The 16,813-nt window shown below is 41.6% G+C and overlaps 1 protein-coding gene across 2 annotated transcripts in view; it reads left to right on the top strand.

Moving 5' to 3' along the window:
* The window catches only part of LOC149198716 (glutamate receptor 3.1-like), a 206,014-nt gene extending 189,646 nt beyond the window's left edge, over positions 1-16,368 (top strand). The window contains exons 4-6 of one of the 2 annotated variants that reach the window (XM_089402131.1): positions 14,885-14,916; positions 15,207-15,613; positions 15,750-16,368. In XM_089402131.1, coding sequence (XP_089258257.1) covers positions 14,885-14,916; positions 15,207-15,613; positions 15,750-16,112 — 802 coding nt within the window. In that variant the 3' untranslated portion in view covers positions 16,113-16,368. Of the gene's footprint in view, positions 1-14,884; positions 14,917-15,206; positions 15,614-15,749 lie in introns of those variants that run through there. The other variant, XM_089402132.1, reaches the window with a different exon arrangement.
* The last annotated feature ends 445 nt before the right edge of the window (positions 16,369-16,813 follow it).

The raw sequence follows: 16,813 nt of genomic DNA, 5'->3' as shown, positions 1-16,813 counted from the left end.
AGTTGTACTTTTCCGATCTACTAAACTTCCAGCCCAATTTGCGTTAGTGAACCCACTCATCCCGATGTCATTGCCTTGGGTGTACAATAGTCCATGCTTGATTGTTCCTTAAATATACATGGGAACATGTTTGGATGCTGCCGAGTGCGCCCTCTTGGGTTCCACCATGAACTGACTGAGAGTGTTGACAAGATAACAAATGTCTGGCCTGCTGTTGACTAGATACATCAGGGAACCTATAAGTGTTGGAATTTCTAATTCTAACCTGTTAGAAACCCTCCATGCACTTTACTTATTTATTCCTACCTACTTGTTCTATTAATTAACAAGTTATTTACCATGTAAATACTGAAAATAAATGCAAGTGCATGCTCAACACGATACAGATCATCAACTGAAGGAAACAGAAACAAGCACACAAATGACATCATTATTTTGGACTAATGTACCTGGAAAAACCCAATGCGGGAAAATCAGTGCAGCTATTTGAGGGTTTTATTATTAAGCAGCTCTTTTCTGAGTACACTAGGTGCCAAACAGAGATAAAAAATCTGGCAGCAATACCTCTCTTCGGAAACAGGTATTTGGAAAGCCTGCTCCACAAAATCACTCTCCAGCACAATCTGAAGCTCAGCGCCAACCCTGCTGGCCTCTGTGTTAGCCTGAAACCCTCTGCATCAGCCTACTGAGGCTCTGTGCAGCCTCTTTGGCTCTCTGCATCACTCTTGCAGCCTCTGCGTGGATGACCCGGGCCCTTCTGGCTCTGTGCAGTCTCTGCTGCCTCTGTGTGGCTCCCTCTGGCTCTGCGTCTGCCTCTCTCTGCTTCTACGCTGGTCTCTTGGCACTGTACCTGCCTCTCTGCCTCGTATTCACTGCCCCTCGCTACAACTAATCACTAATTCTATCTCTGTTAGCAAACCCCGCTCTAGAGAATAGAATGATTGATCACTCTGGCATGTTCTCCAAGTGACCCTCAAGCCTCCTCTTATACTTTTCTCGTTGACAAATCAATGGCCGAGATTAAGTCCCTAATCAACGGCTAAGATTAGATCTGGCTTGATCCATGTCTTTTGGACCATTCTAATACAGTTTTATATTAATTCACATTAATATTTTAATTTCCCTAAGTTTAGACTTAGGGACTCCATTAAAAATATTAATTATTTTAATATCTCCCAAACTGTTTAGAATTTGCCCAAACCCTTTCTGGGTATTGGAGATCTCATGTGCCTTAGCCTTCCCACCAATTTTCATGCCTAGAGCACATCCGTTGCTACCCCATATCAACACTCCCTCTTAGCCAGGACTGTGCTCTAGTAATATTCCTCACTGAGCATCACTCTAATTATCCGGCATCAGTCCTTGTGCTAATGCTAGGCCTACTGCCCAACATCCTCTACACTGCTACATCCGTACAACAACTCCATCTGCATCCGTTCTACTGCTGGTCCATCCTCCCGGCACTGCATCTGCACTGCATCCCCTCTCATCATGTTGCATTGTGCTATTGCATACGGCTTATACACTGCAACTCAATTACTGAGAAGTAAGTAATTGATCCACCCAGCTCTGACATCCCTTCCAGGCTAGAAACACTCCCAATGTTGAATCTCCCTCTGCCGCTAACAAGTGCTCCCTCTACTGACCTATGCGCTTCTGCAACAACTACCTACATCTCGCACCGTTGCACCTTTCTGTGCCATTCTGCACTAGTGCAACACTCCTGTGCTTCTCGCACTTTTCCAACCTACTAGCCTCGCGCTGTCTTGGGAATTTTTCATTGTAGCTCTCTCTGCTGCTTCATCTGCATTTGTATCTACCCACATCCGCCAGTCCTGCTACTCCTCTTCGGGGCTCCCGTAGCATGGTCTAATCCAAGAGGCTGGGTACCTCGAGGATCATACCCCTCATCACTTGTAGTTTGTCTAACTACAGCTCGATGTCTCCCCACTTCCACTTAAGTGGCATGTTTGCACTCATGGCACACTCATCGTTTGTCTCCACTTCCTTCTCTGCCCTTGCTGGCGTTGCCTTGGTCTCGGAGGCCTCTCCCTTGTTCTTCTTCCTTGTACACTGGGTCGCATAATGACCCAGCTCACTACAGTTGAAGCATTTGATCTTGGAGAGGTCCTTCTTCTATTTCTCTTGCTTTCCCTCAGATGCTAGAGAAACATCATCCTCCTCCTCCTTCTTGACTCTGATCCCCTTACCACTGCTTCCCATCTTGCTTAGCATTCTGATCTCTTCTTGGCGAAGAGCTGCCCACATTTCTTCCCAATGTGGAAGGGTCACTCTACCCAGTATACTCTGGACAAATACCTCCCAGTCTTCCGAGACTGCGTTTAGGGCTGTTCTCACCATCAATTCCTGATCCGGCGTGGCCCCTATGGAAGTTTGTTGATCTCGGATCTCATTCAGTCAACCGAGGAAGGTATTGATCGGTTCTCCCTTCTTCATCTGGTATGACCACAGCTAATTTTCTAGTAACATCCTTTTCTGCACAGAAGTATGCTGGTACAATTTCTTTAGGGTCTCCCACATCTCATTTGTCGTTTCCTTCTCGGTAATGTGTGGTACTACATGGTCCTTGACCCCGTCAAGGATGATGCTATTGGCTCTCACTATTGCCTCCTTATACTTATCGTTATCAGTTGGGTCAACTGGGATCGCTATCGTCCTCAAGGCGAAGTGCTTGACATGAGCTTTGTCAAGTACAGATAAGATTTTGGCCTTCCAAACTGTGAAGTTTGAGGCTTCGTCCAGTCTGTCCTAGTCTCTTACTCCGTGTAGTGTCGTGTTGCACTTCTACTTTCCTCCTCGAAGTTTTCAATATGACTCCCTCTGAGCCTTGATTTCCCTCCTAGAAACCCTTCTATCGATGTCGAGATGCCCCTACTCTGATCGTCTGTGCAACTGCACCACTGATCCGGATTTCTCGGCTAGAAACCCTCAGTAGCAACTCCCTCCTCCTTGGCCTTGCCCTGTTAGGTTCTGTTCTAACTACATTACCCCACCAGCTCCACTCTGCAACTTACCCAAAAACTCCTAAACCCCAACAACCTGAAGGTGAGAGCTCCTAGGCTTTGCGCAATCCCGGCATGGCAAACTAGCTCCCTCAGCCAATTGTGTCAGCCCTTCTGGCCTCTGCGTGGCTCTGCATGAGCCTATCTTTGCCTCCTTCAACCTCTGCGCAACCTCTTCTTGGCTCAAACTTGATGATGCAGGCACTGTGTCACCCCTTCCTTGCTGCTTTGCTGCTAGGAACAACTTCTGTCACTTGGGACAACTGTTTTCTGCTGCTTCTGCTCTGCTCTATTGATGTCCTCAGTTCTCCTGTGATCTGCAACCACGCTCTGATACCATGTTGGAATTTCTAAGTCTAACTCGTTAGAAACCCTCCATGCACTTTACTGATTTATTCCTACCTACTTGTTTTGTTAATTAACAAGTTATTTACCATGTAAATACTGAAAATAAATACAAGTGCATGCTCAACACATTACAGATCATCAATTGAAGGAAATGGAAACAAGCACACAAATGACACCGTTATTTTTGGACTAATGTCCTCGGAAAAACCCAATGTGGGAAAACCAGTGCAGCTATCTAAGGGTTTTATTATCAAGCAACTCTTTTCTGAGTACACTGGGTTCCAGACTGGTTAACCCGACAGAGATAAAAAATATGGCAGCAATACCTCTCTTTGGAAACAGGAATTCGGAAAGCCTGCTCCACGAAATCCCTCTCCAGCACAATCTGAAGCTCAACGTCAGCCCTGTTGGCCTCTGCGTCAGCCTGAAACCCTCTTTGTCAGCCTACTGAGGCTCTGCACAACCTCTCCGGCTCTCTGTGTCACTCCTGTAGCCTCTGCGTCGATGCACAGGCCCTTTTGGCTCTGTGTGCACCATGGATGATGCAGGCCCTTCTGGCTTTGTGCAGTCTCTGTTGCCTCTGCGTGGCTCCCTCTGGCTTTGCGTCTACCTCTCTCTGCTTCTGCGCTGGTCTCTTGGCACTATCCCTGCCTCTCTACCTCGTACTAACTGCCCCTCCCTGCGACTAATCACTAATTCTATCTCTCTTAGCAAACCCCGCTCTAGAGAATAGAATGACTGATCACTCTAGTGTGTTCTCGAAGTGACCCTCAAGCCTCCTCTTATACTTTTCTCGTTGACAAATCAACGGTCGAGATTAAATCCCTAATCAACGGCTAAGATTAGATCTGGCTTGATCCATGTCTTTTGGACCATTCTAACATAGTTTTATATTAATTCACATTAATATTTTAATTTCCCTAAGTTTAGACGTAGGGACTCCATTAAAAATATTAATTATTTTAATATCTCCCAAACTGTTTAGAACTGCCCAAACCCTTTCTAGGTATTGGAGATCTCATGTGCCTTAGCCTCCCCACTAATTTTCGTGGCTAGAGCACATCTGATGCTACCCGAAATCAACAATAAGCTTCTTGTACAAGGTGGGATCAATGTCTTTATCTTCTGATGCATCAATCTTCTTCCAGTTGGTGACCATTAGAGTAGCCATAGATATACAGTCCTGAATCCTAAATCTCTTAAAGATCTCTGTAGCATATCTCCCTTGTCCAAGGAAGATCTCACCCTTCTGTTGCCAAAATTCCAACCCCAGGAAATAATGCATTTGCCCCAAATCCTTCGTGTCGAATTCTGTGGGTAGGTTCTTCTTGCAGTCTTTCATGAGCCTGGATGATCCTATCAGGAAAACATCATCCACATATAACACTAGGATTAGAGGCTCATTCTCTACGACACGATAGTAGAGATTAAGGTTTGCGTCACTCTTGACGACCCCCATCTTCTGCAAGTAGCCATCAATTCGACCGTACCAAGCTCTAGGTGCCTGTTTAAGCCCATACAAGGCTTTCTTTAATCTACACACATGAGATTTCTTCTCATGTGTCTCAAAACCCTCTGGTTGTTCAATGTATACTTCCTCTTCTATTACCTTGTTCAAGAATGTCATCTTGACATCCATTTGGTGAATCTCCCACCCCATCTGTGCTGCAAGAGATATCACAATTCTAATAGAAGTATACCTGGCTACTGGGGTGAAAGTTTCTTTGTAATCTATCCCTTCCTTTTGAGCATAACCCTTAGCCACAAACCTAGCTTTGTATTTCTCCACACTGCCGTCTGCAACATATGACCTTGTAGATCCATCTTGAACCTACCATTGACCTGTCCAAAGGCCTAGGTACCACTTCCCAGACATCATTGACCATTATAGAACTGTATTCCTCCACCATAGCATCTACCCATACTTTATGCTGAACGACCTCCTAAAAACTAGAAGGTACTCTAGCCTGAGCTACTAGGGCCTGGTATCTGTCTAGCTGTCTTCGCTCCCTTTTATTATTCCTAGGTGCACCAATGAAGTCCTCTGCATCCCGTAGAATCTGTCAGAGTTCCTGGCTCGTTTTTCCAGTGGTAGTGGGTACATTCATTAGCGCGTCCTCTTCCCGAGATTCCTCCTGTTCTGAAGTTGTCTTTAGGGGAATTTTTGGTACTAGTTTTTACTGGTCGAAGTGGTTGGACCAACGGTTTGTCTTTTGACTGCTCTTCGGAAGGAATTTCTTAGGATTTCCTGAAAGCTCTGTCCTCCATGAACTTTACATCTGCCAAACCACTACCTTCCTACTCCCTGGAAGATAGATTCTATATGCCTTAGCATTCTCGCTATATCCCACAAGATATCCTTTCTCAGCAATTTGATCTAATTTCGTTCTCTTTTCTTCGAGTATACGGCAATACGCTAAACTCCCAAATATCCTGAAATGATTGAGTTCAGGTGTCTTCCCGATGAAGACCCTTTCCAGAGTGATTTTGCCTAATGCCCTGTGAGGAGTTCTGTTCTAGAGATAAACTATCGTGCTGCATGCTTCTACCTACAAAAATTTGGGCATATCCTGATCATACAACATTTCCCTTGTTGCTTCCACAATAGTCATGTTTTTCCTTTCTGCTACCCCATTCTGCTCTAGATTGTAGGGAGTTGTCCACTCTCTTCTGATGCCTTCCTTAGCGCAATAATTGGTGAATTCCTTGTCAACATACTCTCTACCATTGTCTGAGTGCAACACTTTTATCTTCTTTCCTATCAGATTCTCCACTAGAGCCTTGAACTCTTTGAATCGACCAAAAAACTCATCCTTGGTTTTCAGAAAGTAGATCCAAGTCTTCCTGGAATGGTCATTGATGAAGGTGACGAAGTATTCGGCACCAATAAGAGCTCTTGTGGACATCAATTCGCAGATGTCCGAGTGATCAACCCTAGCACACTCTTAGCTCTATTGTTACTTCTGGAAAACGCTAGTTTGGCATACTTGCCCAGAGCGCACCCTCTGCATACATCATCTTGTTCGTTACTTAGTTCTGGAACTCCTAATACTCTTTTCCTGAGAATTCTCAAAGCCCCATAGTGTAAGTGTCCCATCCTTTTGTGCCATAGTTCATTCAAATCTTTGTCTCCATTGCTGCCTATTAGTGCCATTGGTGATTCTAGCTGTAACCTGTACACCCTGTTACTTCTGATTCGAATCTAGGCCTTCTTTTTCCAACTCGGGTGTTTGACATATACTTTCTCCTTAATGAAGAAAACATCATAGCCCTTGTTTTGAAGTTGAGATACAGAGAGTAAGTTCATCCCCAATCCTGGCACGTGTAGCACATTGGTTGCTCGAAGCCTCTCTCCTGCTTCGTTTTGAAATACTACAATACCTCTTCCTACTGGGGTACACTCTGCCTTATTTCCCATGGTGATCTGAAAAATCATTCTCTCTTCCTAATAATCTGAAAAAAATTCTCGAATTCCTGTCATATGCTGGGAAGCTCCACTGTCTATATACCAAACCTCAGATGAGGCAGAGCTTGCTAGGCAAGCGACTTATTTTTCCAATTTGGAAGCTAACATAGAATAATCATGATCCATGTCCCTTGTGCATTCTTCTGGAAATCTATGTGAATCCCTTTGAGTTGATGCCCCTGCATCATGGTCTTGACCCCTAGTCGATTTTTCTCTCCTGTTGTCGGATCTCTCCTCTGATACCAAGTGAAAATTTCTAAACTGAAATTCTACTGCAGCGACTGATTTATTTCACCTACTTATTCTTCACAATAAGTTATCCACGAAGTCCCTTCAGCAAATATTAAAATAAATTCTACTGCAGTTATCACATAATTACACAGAAAAAATACATGCACAAGAACCAATCACATCAACGCAGTTGTTTTTGTACAATTGTCCCCGGAAAAATCAATGCAGGAAACCCGGTGCAGCGAATGAGGGTTTTATTAATCTTCAACAACAATCGCTTTTACAAGGAATGATTTTACATAGAAACTGAAAGAAAACACCTGAGACTTTCCCTTTCTGACTTTCTGACACTTTGGAGACCCTTCTCTCACTCCTGCATCATCTCTGCATCAATCTGTGTGGCTTAGCGTGGCTCTACGTCCCTTTGCGTCAACCTGTGTGAGGGCTTTGTCTCTCCTCTAGACTGCATCTCTCTCTGCGCTCTCTCACTGTCCCCACGTGACCTCCTCCTCAGTCACAGACTGTTGTTGATGCCCTCCTCTTCCTCCACCTTGCAACTCTCCCTCTAAAATCGATCTCCTTCTCTTGAGAATTGATTTTCCTTGAGATAATGAGTATCTGTTGGTATGTCTCCAAATGATCCTCAAGTCTTCTCTTATACTTTTCCTTTTGATGAATCAACGACCGATATTAAGTCTCTAAGTAATAGCTAAGATTAAGATAGACTTGATCCTCGTCTCTTAGAAGTTTCTCACCCTTATCTTTATTAATGGCCATTAATATTTTTATTTTTCTAAGTTTAGACTTAGGAACCGATTAAAAATATTAATTATTTTATTAACTCCTCATCCAGGTGGAATTTCTCAAAATGATTTCTGGCTCTTGGAGATCTCATGTGTCTTAGCCTCTCCTTCAAATTTCAAGGCTAGAGAACATCCGATGCTACCAAAAATCAACAACAGGGAGGCTTAGACAATTAATTCTCCAAAGCCCAGAAATCATTTTAGGAAATTCCACCCGGAGACAGTTTTATTAAAATAATTAATTATTTTTAATGGGTCCCTAAGTCTAAACTTAAGAAATTAAAATAATTAATGGGTATTAATCTAAACTGTGGGTGAAACTTCTAGAAAAACACGGAGATCAAGCCAAAATGATTTGAGCCATTGATTATAAGTTAATCTGGGTTGTTGGTTGTCCAACAGGGAGATATAAAAAGAGGCTTGAGGGTCACTTAGAGAACACATCGAGTAGAGTTCAGAGGATCAAATTTCTGAAGCGGAGCAGCTGCCGAAGAGAAATTCGAAGTGAACTTTTTGCTGTGAGGGAAAAGGATAGTTCGGGTTGGAGATTTCTCTTGATCCGGGAATACTGAGCAGAGAAGGCAGAGAGAGATACAACAGAGGCAATGTTGAGCCAGAGAGGTTGATGTAGGGCCACGCAGAGGCAACACAAAAACCTTGAGGGAGTCCAAAATTCGCTGGAGGGTTCGATTTAAGAAGCTGGAAGCCGAGGTGTGAGACCGAGAGAGAAGAAGTCTGAATCTCATAGGCAAATCGATCAGCCGGGAAGAGTGATGCAGCCCTTAGATAGTGTGATGTTGGGCTAATGCAAACACTGAACAGAGGAAACCAGGGGCTGTTCATTCAAGGGTTGGATCAGCTAGGATTTCCAGTATAGTGTGAGGTAATATCACAAATCTCTCTGTCAATGATATTCTCTGTAAATGGATTGCCAAGAAGGCATCTAGAGATTGTAATTAGAAATTACTACTGCTTAATAATAAAACCCTCAGAGTTGTTGCATCGATTTTCTGTTGTTGGGTTTTTTTGGGGACATCTGTCCAAAAATAACGGTGTCATTGTGTTGTATTTTCTTTCTTGCTCAGTTTCTTGTTTCCACATTATATTTAATTAAGTGAAGGCTGCAGTGTATGTATTTCAATATTTGCCATATGAAACTGCAAGTAATTTATTTAAAGGAATTTAAAAATAGGAGAAATATCATAAGTTGCTGCAGTAGGGATTTGAGGTTTCCGAATTTTCACATGGTATCAGAGTTGCAGGTGAATCAAAAAGAGCAGAGTTGGAAAGCCCAACGCTGAAGGCAGAAGGGAATTTGAAATTCTTGCAGAGGCAACAATTCGAATCGCCAGAGGGATTGCATAGTTTAGGCCAGGAGGGCAAGTTTTTGTGGCAAATCTCTGTCTTGAGTGAGTTGACAAAGAGGTAGGATTGCCAGATCAAGATCTATGAGTGGCAGAGGGAACAACGCAGCAGAAGCTTCAACGAAGAGGGGGTTCTAGTGGGATGCAGTTTTCTGCAGGCGGTTGCTGGGCAGAAAGACGTCAGAAGGAAGTGAGAGACATGGTTGAGGGAATTATTCCTCAGAGGACTTCCAGCTAAGAAATCTGAATTCTCATTTGTTGAGAAGCAGCAGGAGAGAGGAGGCTATTCGACATTTTTGTTTGGCAGAAATGGCAGCCAGGGGACTGAGAGATCAGGACAGGTTGGATGGGGCATCCAACTATGTGATCTAGAAGGCAAGGCTGTCGTGCCTTCTGGATGAGCATTTTCTCAAAGTCTACGTCGACAACATGGTGGTTGAGCCTGCGGATCCAGATCCTCAAGAAGTACAAGGGAGACATGGTGAAGACAAAGAGAATGATCCTCAATGGAGTGAAGGATCATATAGTCAGTCAAATCACTGGCAGAGATACTGCCAAGGAGATGTGGGATGCATTGTCTGCACTGTATTAGGGATCTTCCGAGCAACGAAAGATGTACTTGGAGCAGAAACTAAGATCCATGCAGATGCGGGAGGGGGAATGCATTGATCCATTCCTTGCAAAGCTTTAGGAGACCCATGACGAGTTGGCAGCTGTGGGGTCGACACCTCAAGCTTCTGAGATGGTAAGACTGGCCCTAAATTCAATCTCAGAGGAGTGGCAAGTTTTTGTCTAGAGTATCCTGGGCAGAGCGACTTTGCCAGATTGGGATGGAATGTGGGTAGCTCTTAAGCAAGAGGATCTGTGGAGAGACTTGGTCAAGTGAAAACTTGACAGAAGTAGCACCAATGGGTCGAAGCTCAAGGAAGAGGAGGAGAATGCAACCCTCACAGCAAAGGGGCAGCAGGAGCAACGAAGGCGGTAGAAGGACGTGTCGAAGATCAAGTGCTTCAGCTATGGTGAATATGGTCACTACATTACATGGTGTCCTCTCAAGAAGAGGGACAAGGATGAGAAGCACGATCTGAAGGTTGCACCCACGAAGATCGAGGAGGAGGAGTTTGCCATGACAGCGGAGATACCTCCAGGAGGGAGGTGGGATGATTTAGAGTTGTAGTTTGAAAGGACTATAGATGGGTAGGATCCTTGAGGAACCCACCTCTCGGATCAATACCTTTCTACGGGAGCCCAAATCAGTAGTAGCAGAATGGACCAGTGTCAGTTGGTTCTGAGGAGTGCGGGAGTGACGGTTGCGGTGGCTAGGAGTGGTAGAGACTGAGCAACGCAGAGCAAAGTTGGCAGCAGTGCAGTTGGCACAGAGCAGAGGTCAGTAGCAGTGCAGAGGCTTCAAAGGGTTAGCGCAGAGACTAACAGTAGTCAGACTCCAGCAACGATATGCATCATATTGAACACCAACTTAGTAATTTGGGGTGCTTTTCCATTGCTGATGCAGTAGCCTAAGTCACTGAGTTCGGTGAATTTAGTCCTTCGAATTTGAAATTCACCGAACCTCAAAACAATTCGAACAAATTCATTTCTGTTTGCCAAACTTTATGCCGAACACAAACATGAACACATTCGACAAAATTTGCCAAAATTTTGTTGAAGTTCATTTCATGGTTTTGTGGTTCGGCATTTTTCCATGGTTTTAATTAAAAAAAATTGAAAATGGTAAGTTTGGTAACCCTAATGAATTTGAGGTTAAAACTTGGCACCACACAAAAATATACCCACCCAAAGTCACACTCGCTTACTCCACCACCAACCGGTGAGATAATCGGGCCTTTGGGAGTTGGATAACGAGCCACCTGGAAGTTGGATAACTAGGCCACTAGGGCATTTGGAATCATTGAAAAAACTAGAAAGGTTTTTAATCCAATTGACAGACTTTTCTAATGGGAGCAATAATCAATCTTCTTCAAGTAATGTTTCTGTCAACCAACCCATCAAGACGGTTGAATCATCGGGATGAATAATGAATTTTTTTCCAGTTTAGTTAATAGAATTCACTAACTAAAACAACAATTATTTTTTGTAAATTTATATTTCTATTAATCAGCATATAATTCCATTGTGATGTATCGACTGCGGAATAATTTGTAATTGTTTGTATGGATTTAGTGAAAGTTAATGGCAATTTCTTGCTTTTTATAAGGTAATCTACATGATTTATTTGTGAATAACTGTGGCTAAATGTGTTTTTCAGCCTGCTTAAACATAAATTATATATAATATTTCAAATTTTATATGTCGAATTTTATGCCGAATTTTATTAGCAAAATTTTAGGCGTCGAACTTTATTCGAATTTCAAGGTTGCCAAACTCGAACATGAACACAAACGCGGTGACTTAAGCAGTAGCAACAAAAATTTGCAGTGCAGGGGTAGTTGGTAGTGGCAATGCCAGCAGTAGCATGGATGTAGAATTCAGAGGAAGTTGCAGTACGGATATTGTGTTGACAGTGGTAGGGTCAACAACAAGACAGATGCATCATTTGCATAGTAGTTGGTGGACAGGACGTCAAACATCAACAATGCAGAGGGAGATGTTTCAGAACACGATGATGCATAAACAGTTTGCATTACTAAAGTACATTTCTCGCTAAGAGGGAATGTTGATTTCTGGTAGAACCAGATGTGCTCTAAGTCTCAAATTTTGCAGGGAGGCTTAGACGCATGCATTCTCCAAAACCTAGAAATGTTTTTGGGAAATTCCACCCAGAGATATTTTTATTAAAATAATTAATTATTTTTAATGGGTTCCTAATTCTAAACTTAGGAAATTAAAATAATTAATATGTATTAATCTAAATTGTGGGTGAAACTTCCAGAAGAGGACAAAGATCAAGCCAAAATGATCTGAGCCATTGATTATAAGTTAATCTGGGTCATTGGTTGTCCAACAAGAAGATATAAGAAGAGGCTTGAGGGTCACTTGGAGAACACATCGAGTAGAGTTTAGAAAATTGAATTTCTGAAGCAAAGTAGCTGCCGGAGAGAAATTCGAAGTGAGCATTTTGCAATGAGGGGAAAAGATAGTTCCAATTGGAGATTTCTCCTAATCTGAGAATACTGAGCATAGAAGGCAGAGAGAGATACAACAGAGGTAGTGCAGATCCAGAGAGGCTGACGTAGGGCACGGAGGGCCACACAAAGGCAGTGGGGAAGCCTTGAGGGAGTCTGAAATTTGCTGGAGGGTTCGATTTCAGAAGCTGGAAGTTGGGGTGTGAGACCAGGAGAGCGGAAGTTTGAATCTCAAAGGCAAATTGATCAACCGGGAAGAGTGACGTGGTCTCTAGATAGTGTGATGCTAGGCTGATGCAGACACTGTGTAGAGGCAGCCAGGGGCTATTCATTCAAGGGCTGGATCAGCCGGGATTGCCAGTATAGTGTGAGGTAATCTCACAAATCTCTCTGTCAGTGATATTCTCTGTAATTGGATTGTCGGGAAGACATCCAAAGATTGTATTCATAAATTACTACTGCTTAATGATAAAACTTCAGAGCTGATACACTGATTTTCCCGCATTGGGTTTTTCCGGGGACATTTGTCCAAAAATAACAGTGTCATTGTGTTGTATTTTCTTTCTTGCTCAGTCTCTTGTTTCTGCATTATATTTAATTAAGTGAAGATTGCAGTGTATGTATTTCAATATTTTCCGTAGGAAACTGCAAGTAATTTGTTTAAAGGAATATAACAAATAGGAGAAATGTCGTCAGTTGTTGTAGTAGGGATTTCGGGTTTAGGAATTTTCACACCAATGCCAGAAATGTCTCCTCTTTCCAAAATCGTCTCTATTGCCGAAAATCAAAATTGGGGACATTACACTTTCCTCCACATGAAAACAAGGGTTTGCATTCATTTCCAAGTGTTTGAGTTTTGTGATGTCTTTTGGCAATTTGAAAGAAGAATTCTTTTAGAGAAACCCTCATTTAATGAATATCATGACAACCATAAGATTGTAAATATTGATGCTTTTCTCCACATTAAAAGACATAAATGAGATATAAGTTACTTTTATTGTGATAGAAATGTCGTCTATGACATGGATGATGATGGTTCTGAGGTCAAGACTGCAAATTTCTGGTCATGTTGACAAAGTTGACATAATATAGGATTATGAAGCTTATTTCATGATGCATGAGCAGCAATGTTATCTCCCTAATAAGGCTAATTTGGAAGTGCACAAAGGGGATGTTCATGAAAAAATAACATTAGAAATTTTCCAACCATGCTTGTCCCCAACTCATTCCTTTCTTATGCATAAAAATCTATTAAAAAATAGTTTTTAAGGCTGCAATATTTTGTAGACTGCAATGTGTTCAATCTTGGGTATATTGCAGGAATTCAAAGTCCGTGTATCTTTCTCTTGTACAGCTATTTCCCAAGGTTGGCAAACAATTAATTAGCATAGACAAAAGAGTTAGAAAACTTAGGATAAAAGGAGGGCAGTAATAAAATATTGTTATTTTGTCTCAGTCTCCTAAGCCCCCCTTCACTTCTCATGGACTCAGCTCGTTATTTTAACCCTCTTAGCTTGCGGCCAGGGTAGGAATTTCGAAACTCAAGCACCCATTAAATTTGACCATTTTGACAGATTTGGAGCTTGTTTCAACAGTTTGACAAAAGAACTTGATGAGCTGGAGGAATTTTTAGCTGTATTTGATAGGAAAATTGCCTCATGATAGGCAATTTGCCTGTCAAATTCCATCTCTGCTTGCAGTCTTTTAGTATATTTACAATGTACATATTTACAAATCAATGGTCATACTTAACTGACACGTATCCAAGTTTATAGCCAATTCTAGCCCATTCTACTTGTCAAAACCGGAGTGTTACAAATAATATGATAATGTTCAGATTGTGGAAGACAGCTTATAACAATCCACTTTTCTATTGTACATCCAATAATGAAATTGGCTTGTTATATATCTTGAAGGGAAACTGAAATTAGGTAGCATGTGTGAATTATTGGGTCTGGAATATGCCATAAAACTGCTTCTGCTTGGTTAAGAGCTCGTCTTCCTCGGACATAAGGAAACAGGTTAACAGCCCAAGACCCAGAGGCATCTGGCAGGAGTGAAAGCTTGCCCCCTTACAGACCACCAGGGGGTTATTCCAAGTGGCATGGTTTTCTTTGAATAACGGTGATGAGTCAGCTTGCATTCGCGGATAACTGCTATAAATGACTGTCCTCGCTGCTGGTTTGACAACTGAGTTGAGTTATGATAGGTTTTCACACCTGTAAAAAAAATAAAATAAAAAAATAAAAAAAAATCATAACTCAGTTTTGATAAGACTTGTTTGAAGCCTCATGGGTTATATGATATTTGTTACCAAAGAGGTTTTGTATTGTATCATCCTTTTAAGACATTAATTGAACCGATTCTTCGAATTTATTTTCCTATTGAAGTCTGTTTCTCCTGTTGGAGTAGGATATAATGTTCATTAATGAGTGCATTACTCAGATAAGATATTATATTGTTTTTCTTTAAATAACTGGTTCAGTGATTTAGTGGGATAGATTGAAGCCGAATTTTAACATAAATGTCGAGACACCTTATGGCCTTCCATTATGTTTCTGTGCAGGTTCAGCATCTCGACATTGTTTAGAGCCCATAGTGAGTAAACTAACTAACTCTGTATTTCTCCTGTCAAACTTACTATTGATCCTTACATGTTTTCAGTACTGTTAACTGCAAACCATACTAAGGCTTTTCTCGATTTTCATAATTTCGTACCATTTCAGCTTGTGAATAATTTCCTGGAAGTTACTCTGTCAAAGATTGAGCTCGTAGTGTAACTAGGGGAATGCAGTAGTTTAGTGTCTGCTCTAGAAGAAGGTCCATGTCAATGTATATCTATATCTTGGTGTGTGCAACTCAAGGCAAATAATTTGGAGCTAATGCAGGAGAAAAAGTGGAGAGCAACGTCGTACGAACTGTGCTTATCGTATGGTTATTTGTTATTTTAATCGTCACTTCAAGTTATACTGCATCTCTGACTTCAATTCTCACGGTACAACAGCTTTCAGCAACAGTGAAAGGTATCGACAGTTTGAGAGGAAGCAACATACCAATAGGATATCCAGCAGGATCGTTTATTAAAAACTATCTAGTAGAGGAGTTCAATATAGATGAATCTAAGCTTATTCCCGTGGATTCACCAGCAAGTTATGCCAGAGCATTGTCTCTAGGTCCAAGCAAAGGAGGTGTAGTAGCAATTGTGGACACATTACCAGTTATCCAACTCTTTCTATCAACCCAATGCAGTTTCTCAACTGTGGGTTCAGAATTCACAAAAGGAGGATGGGGATTTGTAAGCACTCTTTCTCATAGCCATATAGCCTTTTTCCCTTAGTGTTATGACTCAAAATGATAATTTGGGTTTTTCATTATTTCTTAAGTTGTCCGGTTGGTTAAATTATTTTATTTTGTCATTGGCACCTGCACAGGGTTTCCCAAAGGGCTCCCAGCTAGCAATTGACCTGTCAACAGCAATCCTGACCCTCTCAGAAACTGGTGATCTTCAGAGAATTCATGATAAATGGTTGAGCCAAGATCGTTGTGGTTCGCAAACCAATCAAGTTGATTCCTCTCAACTTCGGCTGGAAAGCTTTTGGTGCCTTTTCATGATATTAGGTGTGGCATCATTTGCTGCCGTCATTGCATTTTTAGGTCGTACAATCTGGCAATTTAGTCAGTCCTTAAGGAACAAAGAAATTGAAGATGGTTCTTATTCTTGTGCACATATACTGAGATCATTTTTTATTTTTATTGGTCAGAAAGAAATAAAAAAGGGTCCAACAGACGATTAAAAAAGTTAACGTAGAACTTAACATGAAGCTGGCTGCTAGGCCTTTACCTTGGAGCTTATCTTGTGATCTATCCATTTCAGCTGTTTGAGCAGAAATGTAGCACTACTCATTTTATGTATCACTGTGAATCTCATAATTATTTTACATGTGGTCGAGTAAAATATGATAACCAAGAGATTGGTCAATATGATCCAAGGGATGCGAGATTATCAGTTTGTATTTATATCGGCTTCCGTTAAAAAGGTTCAACGAAGCCTAAAGGGGCTAAGAGATTAACATGTTAGTTTTGCCAAAGTCTATCGGTTAAATGTTTTGGAGGTTTATTGGTTTATTTTCCAGTTTAATTTGTTTAGAATCTGGTAGGAATTTGTTGGAATCACAACTTTGAGTTTTGAGCTCTCCATGATCCAAGTGTCATATATATAGTCAAAAACCCAATTTAAACCAGTGTTACCAGACTCGGAATCGGCGAGGCAAAAGAGCGAAGAGTTTTAATCAGATCGGCAAAAATCGGCAAAAAATCAGTGAATTCATTACATAAAAATATACACATATATTGAATTAAAAAAAAAAAAAAACATTTTTCATTAAAATTTGGTAAAGGCATGTCCAAACAATGCATAATATCAATAGATGTCCAAAATATCATGAATGACTAAGTATCTCATATATGTTATGAGTCCAAACATGATCCAAAGTAC

The sequence above is a fragment of the Pinus tabuliformis genome, chromosome 2_1 (assembly GCF_031772625.1).
Source record: "Pinus tabuliformis cultivar Carrire ecotype Pingquan chromosome 2_1, CPIR1, whole genome shotgun sequence".
NCBI classification, from domain to species: Eukaryota; Viridiplantae; Streptophyta; class Pinopsida; order Pinales; family Pinaceae; genus Pinus; species Pinus tabuliformis.
This window is presented reverse-complemented; position numbering and strand designations above follow the sequence as displayed.